Raw genomic sequence first — 7,296 nt, 5'->3', positions numbered from 1 at the left:
ACGGTTTCCAATGGCAACATTGGAGAAGACTTGTGAGAGTCCCTTGGACTGCAAGGAGATCAAGCCAGTCAATCCTAAAGGAAATCAGTCCTGAATATTCATTGGAAGGACTGATGCTGAAGCTGAAGCTCCAAAACTTTGGCCACCTGATGCAAGGTGTCAACTCATTGGAAAAGACCTGGATGCTGGGAAAGATTGCAGGCAGGAGGAAAATGGGGCAACAGAGGATGAGTTGGTTGGATGGCATCTCTGACTCAATGGACATGAGTTTGAGCAGACTCCAGGAGACAGTAAAGGACAGGGAAGCCTGGCATCCTGCAGTTCATGGGGTCAGAAAGAGTTGGACATGACTTACCGACTGAACAATAACAATATAAGGTCATTTAGGAGACTGAACCAAATAACCAGTGTAAAAGGATTTTAGCACTCTGCCTCATTAGTGATGGCCATTTATTACTGGCCAAGGGACTATAGGGCAAATCAAGGTAAGTGCCCTCCCTTAGATAGAGCCCTTCCTGATGGGCGCGTGAAAATCAAAACCACAGTGAGATACCATCTTGCACTCACTGGATGGCTATTATAAAAACGAAGTAAGTAGAAAATAACATGAATTGGTGAGGATGTGAAGAAATGGAAATCCTTATGTATTAATGGTGGAAATGTAAAGTGGTGTGGCCACTGTGGAAAAGGGTGTGTTGTTCCTTAAAAACTTAAAAATAGAATTACCATACAACCCAGCAATCCCACTTCCAGTTATTTACCTCCCACAATTGAGAGTGAGATCCTAAGAAGATATTTGTATATTAATATTCATAGCAGCATTATTCACAATACCTAGTAGGTACTGAGTAGGTAAAGACCACCCAAATGTCCTCAACATGATGAATGGTGTTATAAAAAAAAAAAAATTCAACTGAGTAAATTTTAAAGATCTTATTGATTTCGTTCAATGGTCTATGACTTCTGCAGCATCCAGATAAAAAGGAATTCTGTGGAGCTGTAGAAAATGAAAGACTCTTTCAGGCAGAAGGGAACAGGAACAAAGTTATACTAGCAAAAATCAGACTTGTTTTGGCAACGTTACTTTCCTTTAGGGGAGGGCAGGGTTCTAAGGGGCAGATGACCTCACCGGTGCTGCTCAGGTGATTCCTGACTTTGCTATTGAACAGATTGTTGTAAATGGCTTGTAAATGATTTGGCTTCTCTAACATTAGGTTAGTTTTTTAGTTTTTTTTTTTTTAAACCTGTTTTGACATGTTTATGTTAAAATATACTATAAAAGGGGCCCTTTTTATATATGTGTTTTAACTATTGCAGTAAATGGTATTCTTTAAGTCTTTATTAATATTATAATTTCAGGATCCTTTGGCTGGTATAATTCCACATACTCTTCATCAGATTTTTGAGAAACTTACTGATAATGGTACTGAATTTTCAGTGAAAGTGTCGCTATTGGAAATCTATAATGAAGAGCTCTTTGATCTCCTTAATCTGTCTTCTGATGTTTCTGAGAGACTGCAGATGTTTGATGATCCCCGTAACAAGGTAACTTGAGTCTTTGACAGTGAAATGTCTCCAAATGTTAATGTGTGATATTTTGAGAAATATATATATATATATTCTTTTAAATAAATTTAATGGATGCTCTTCTGATATTTGGTCAGAGGGGAGTGATAATCAAAGGTTTAGAAGAAATTACAGTACACAACAAGGATGAAGTCTATCAAATTTTGGAGAAGGGGGCAGCAAAAAGGACAACCGCAGCAACTTTGATGAACGCCTACTCTAGGTAAGAAAGCCCTTGTTTCCCCCACTGCTCCATTTTGTTTTCAAGAAGAATATCCAAACTTGGGAAATCAAATTGGGACGTGTCAAGGTATGTGAGTCACACATCTAGATTGTGTGCTGGATTGCTTGCCTTAGTAATTGGCTTGAGGTTTATAAGGAGAGCACCAATATTGGGAGAATGTTGAAAGGAGGACAAAGACAAGTTGAACTTGAGCAGAATTATTAAGTTTTTTAAGTAGAAGATTTCTTTTCCCAAATGAAATTATACATGGGAGCCCTGATTAAAATGTGGCTGGGGTAGTTGATTTGGCAGTGGGATACTCAGGGGCTTACCTCCTCAGCCTTCAGGAGATTTGCCCTGAGTACTTTTCTGGAGCCCCTAAGGATACTTAGAATACAGTTTGAAAATCCCTTATTTGAGTAAAGATTAGAAGAAAACCAAATGGCCTGTTTTTTTTCCCCCCAGCTTAATTGAGGTATAAATGACAAATTTTATATATTTAGGTTGCACAGCATGACTTTTTTCTTCCCAAATGGCTTCATTTTAATGTAGGAAGACACATGATCACTAACAATACACATGATCACTAGTACAGGCTTTCAAGGGGAGAAAGAGGCATATTTGATAGAATCCCTTATAAGATGAATCCCAGACTCTAGAAACATACTTTACCAAATCAGAGGTGATTTTTTTTTTTTTTTTTTGCTCATCTTTGAAGGAAACATCAGAATGTAATTGAAAGAGTTGTAGATTAGGAGTTAGATATTTGTGCTTAGTTCCAGTTCTGCAGTTAATTAAATATGTTACTTCAGGTAGTTAAACTTACCTGAATATCATTTTCCCAAAACTGCAAAATGACTTTGAGGTCTTGCTCTCTTACAGTTTCTCTCTTATAGTCGGACATTTCTACAATATGCTATAGCAGTTATAATTGTAGCTCTATATAAATATGTGTGTATTTAAAGAAAGAAGAAAAATAGCATAACATGAAAGTAATCAGTATCATGGAATTATGGGTGATTTTATAATTTAAATTTCCTATAATACCTTTCCATTAAAAATGGAGTTATAAACAAATCATAGAATGAAGTTTCCATTTGAATTAAATGTTTGCTTTATAACTTAACTTGATTTAGACTTTGAAAGAATGAATTTAAGAAAATTTCTTTCTCTAAATACTTTTCTCTGAAATATAAAATTCCCATTATTCTGTAAATTTGAATAATTTAAAATTTCCTAATTTTCACTGAAGACTGGAGTAAAGATATCTTCTTATCAATGTATGTGATAAAGAAAAGAAATGTGATTCAGTTTTCCAAAATCAGAGTTGACTTTTATGCTTAATAGCATTAATTCTTTACCTTGATTTAGGAATGGGCAAATAATGGTAGGAAAACATGAGATATATTTTATAATTCAAATCTATAGTTTATATTTTTCCCTGTGTCCCTCCCCTTTTCTGTTATTTAAAATAACTTAAATAATTTTGTAAAAATGATACTTATAAAATTTTCCAAGTCACATGAAAAGTACAAATGAGAAAATTAGAAATTACCATATTCCAACCATCAATGACATTAACAAACAGAATGTTCTTCATCAGATATTGATACAGAAAGGAATGCTGTCTTTGGTTGCCTGTATTGTTTTTTATATCACTAAGATAAAAGTTGAGTGTCAGTATACAGCACTAAGATGGACTTTGGAAAACCTTGTAGTCTAGCAGTGATTACTTGTGGTGTTTCAGTGAACACTGTTATTTACTATTTGTGCTGTTCAGAGGAAGGACCTACCTGTCTCTGGTGACCTTCTCAAAACAGAGCAATGTACTTTTAGGACAGTTGACACTGAGGGAGAGTGATCTGGTGGCTTGCCTGATGCTGTTTGAGTTTAAGGTAATGATGTATTTCAAGTGGTTCTTATAAATAGATCAATTGCAAGCCATCTCTTCTGACACACCAGGCAGATGTTCAAACACTATTCCACATCCAGCTTTCGGAGGTGCCTGAGGATTCTAAGTCATTTAAGCTGTTTTCAGGTAGCTTATTTTTTTATTCTTCTGCGCAGGCAGCAGGAGCAAGAAAGCCAAAACCTAGCATCATTCTATCTATCCACTGTCTTCCAAAATCTTACTGATATCCTGTCTGATAATCTTTCTCTACCCTGGTGGATTTAGATCTTTCTTTGCTGTTTTCATTATGTTACAGAAAGAAAACAAATAATGTTTTGCATTATAATGATTGGGCAACTTGGTCTTGTTTTCTAGTCGATCCCACTCAGTTTTCTCTGTTACAATACATATGAAAGAAACTACAGTTGATGGAGAGGAGCTTGTTAAAATTGGAAAGTTGAACTTGGTAAGCATCAACTGTAATACCACTGTTCATTCTGTCAGGTTTTTTTTTTTTTTTTGTAGTTTTATAGAGGCATAATTAACAAATAAAATTGTGAATTTAAAATGTACAGTGTAGCAGTATATCCCTTCTCATGGCTGAATAATATTCGAGTGTGTGTGTGTGCATGCACATCATGTCACATCTTTATTCATTCATCAGTGGGTACTTAGGCTGTTTCCATACCTTGTTTATTATTAACAGTGCAGTGAATGTGGGAGTGCAGGTATTTTTTGAGATAGTGATTTCATTTTCTTTGCATACATACCCAGAAGTGGGATTGCTAGGTCAAATGGTAGTTCTATTCCACTGTTTCTTCTTTATCACCTCATAGAGCAGTTTGAAAATTGTGTATTTAGAGACAGTACTTTTGTAGTCACTGGGTTATTGGTTTTGTAGTGGGTTGTTATTTGTAGAAAATTATTTTACTGGCTATTTAATATCTTTATGTACAATATGAGAATGAAAGTCTTCTATTCCAAATCCATAGACTGAGGACTTATTTTTATTTTTAAAATTCAAGGTTGATCTTGCAGGCAGTGAGAACATTGGCCGTTCTGGAGCAGTTGACAAGAGAGCTCGGGAAGCTGGAAATATCAATCAGTCCCTGTTGACTCTGGGAAGGGTTATTACTGCTCTTGTAGAAAGAACACCTCATGTTCCTTATCGAGAATCTAAACTGACTAGAATCCTCCAGGATTCTCTTGGGGGACGTACAAGAACATCTATCATTGCAACAGTTTCTCCTGCATCTCTCAATCTGGAGGTAAGGTCTTACCTGTCACTTTTTTTGGCTGTGCTGTGTGGCTTGTGGGATCTTAGTTTTCAACAAGGGATTGAACCTGGGCCCTCAGCAGTGAAAATTTGGAGTCCTAAACACTAGACTGCCAGAGAATTCCCTAACTATCATGTATAATATTTTTAGAGTTAACTAATTGGCTTCATTCATTCTATACTACAGTAAAAATAATCTGGACATTGTATGTGGTGGACACACAGAGGAGAACACCACTGAAAAATTGTCTTTCTCCTTGCTGGCACTTTTCAATCTTAAAAAGCTAGTTACTTAGTTGTATTTTTCCAGTCTTCAAAGATAATTGCTGTGGTCATTAGCAGTGGATGGTTTAATTGAGGCCTTAGAAGTGGGTTAAGCGAATATTAGTGCTTTAGAGGCTGCTTAGAGATCCCTAAAGATGGGGCTGGATGTGGGGGTACAGGTAGGAAAACCAAGAGAAACAACAAAGATGGTAAAGTCTACTTTAATTTTACTGGATTATCTTCTTTAAATAGAATTAGAAAAGCTTTTATAAAGTCTCTTAACTCCTCTTTCATTTTAAAAACTATCTTTGTTGAGAAATGATTTGTATACTATAAAATTCATCCATTGAAAGTATATAATTAGGTGATTTTACTATATTCATCGAGCTATGCAACTGTCACCAAAAATCTAAACATTTTTATCCTAGAAAGAAACCCTGTAACCTATTAGCAGTCACTCCCCATCAGTTTCCATTTCCAGCCCTAGGTCACTATTAATCTACTTTCTTTAATCTATACCTTTGCCTATTCTGAATATTTTATATAAATGGAGTCACATAATAAGTGTTCTTTTGTGACTGTTTTCAATGTTAATCCACGTTGCAGCAGGTATCAGAACTCATTCCTTTTTCTGGGTGAATGATAGGGATATAGGACATTTTGTTTATTCATCAGTTGATGAAATTCATTGAGTTTTTTTTTCTATAGAGCTTAAGACTAAAACAAAAAATTATTAGATTAAATTATAGTAAAGTTAAAGACCCTGAAACTTGAAGAGTCAAAAATAACAGTTTTAAACAGTCCTCTGTCTTATTTATTTACTTAATTGGAGTATAGTTGCTTTAAGAACATTCCTCGTTTTTAAAGGTTGGGTATAGTAGTATTAGTGGGTAAATGTTTATATTCAGCTCAGTCACTCAGTCCTGTCCGACTCTTTGCGACCCCATGAATCGCAGCATGCCAGGCCTCCCTGTCCATCGCCAACTCCTGGAATTTACCCAAACTCATGCCCATCGAGTCGGTGATTCCATCCAGCCATCTTGTCCTCTGTTGTCTCCTTCTCCTCCTGCCCCCAATCCCTCCCAGCATCAGGGTCTTTTCCAATGAGTCAACTCTTTGCATGAGGTGGCCAAAGTATTGGAGTTTCAGCTTCAACATCAGTCCTTCCAATGAACACCCAGGACTGATCTGCTTTAGGATGGACTGGTTGGATCTCCTTGCAGTCCAAGGAACTCTCAAGAGTCTTCTTCAACACCACAGTTCAAAGCATCAATTCTTTGGTTCTCAGCTTTCTTCACAGTCCAACTCTCACATCCATACATGACCACTGGAAAAACCATAGCCTTGACTAGACGGACCTTTGTTGGCCAAGTAATGTCTCTGCTTTTTAATATGCTATCTAGGTTAGTCATAACTTTCTTTTATATTAGATATAACCAAAAATTATGTTATTGTATAGTACATTTTAGGTAACAGAACTACATTATTCTCATATCTTCAGTAATTGGCCTTTTCTTTTCATCACAGGAAACTCTGAGTACATTGGAATATGCTCATAGAGCAAAGAACATACTCAATAAGCCTGAGGTTAACCAGAAACTCACCAAGAAAGCTCTGATTAAGGTAATTGTGAATTTTTGTGGAGTAATATAAATTTGTTTGACAAATGTGAAAATGAGGAACTGAAATAGATCATTGTTTTTAAAAATTTATTAAATTGCCTTTGATAAGGCTTTTCATTTAATGGTTTGAACTAAATACCCTGTGTGTTAAAATGCTTTTTCTAATGCTAATAGATGACCTTACAAGCTCTATCCAGTCAGTAAAATTTAAGCATATAATGGTACTTCAGTGCAGTTTTAATTAGCATTTCCTTAATGAATAGTGATATTCAGCATCTTTTCACATGCTTATTATCCATATGTATATCTTCATTTGTGAAATGTCTATTTAACTCCTTTCCCAGTTTTTAATTGGGTTGTCTTTTTATGAAGTTGTAAAGGATTGTTCATATTTTCTAGATATGATCCTTTATGAAATAATTTGTAAATATTTCCTCCCAGTCTGGCTTGTCTT

The 7,296-nt window shown here is 35.6% G+C and overlaps 1 protein-coding gene across 1 annotated transcript; it reads left to right on the top strand.

Moving 5' to 3' along the window:
- The first annotated feature begins 1,337 nt into the window (after window positions 1-1,337).
- Window positions 1,338-6,978, top strand: LOC139033987 (kinesin-like protein KIF11). The gene is made up of 5 exons (XM_070464088.1): window positions 1,338-1,545; window positions 1,665-1,789; window positions 4,056-4,146; window positions 4,706-4,948; window positions 6,748-6,978. The coding sequence occupies exons 1-5, from the start codon at window positions 1,522-1,524 to the stop codon at window positions 6,871-6,873; spliced, it is 609 nt and encodes a 202-aa protein (XP_070320189.1). The 5' UTR covers window positions 1,338-1,521; the 3' UTR covers window positions 6,874-6,978.
- The last annotated feature ends 318 nt before the right edge of the window (window positions 6,979-7,296 follow it).

The sequence above is a fragment of the Odocoileus virginianus genome, unplaced genomic scaffold (assembly GCF_023699985.2).
Source record: "Odocoileus virginianus isolate 20LAN1187 ecotype Illinois unplaced genomic scaffold, Ovbor_1.2 Unplaced_Contig_14, whole genome shotgun sequence".
In the NCBI taxonomy this organism is placed as follows: domain Eukaryota; kingdom Metazoa; phylum Chordata; class Mammalia; order Artiodactyla; family Cervidae; genus Odocoileus; species Odocoileus virginianus.
The sequence above is the reverse complement of the archived record's forward strand: the minus strand, read 5'-3'. Positions and strand labels throughout refer to the sequence as shown.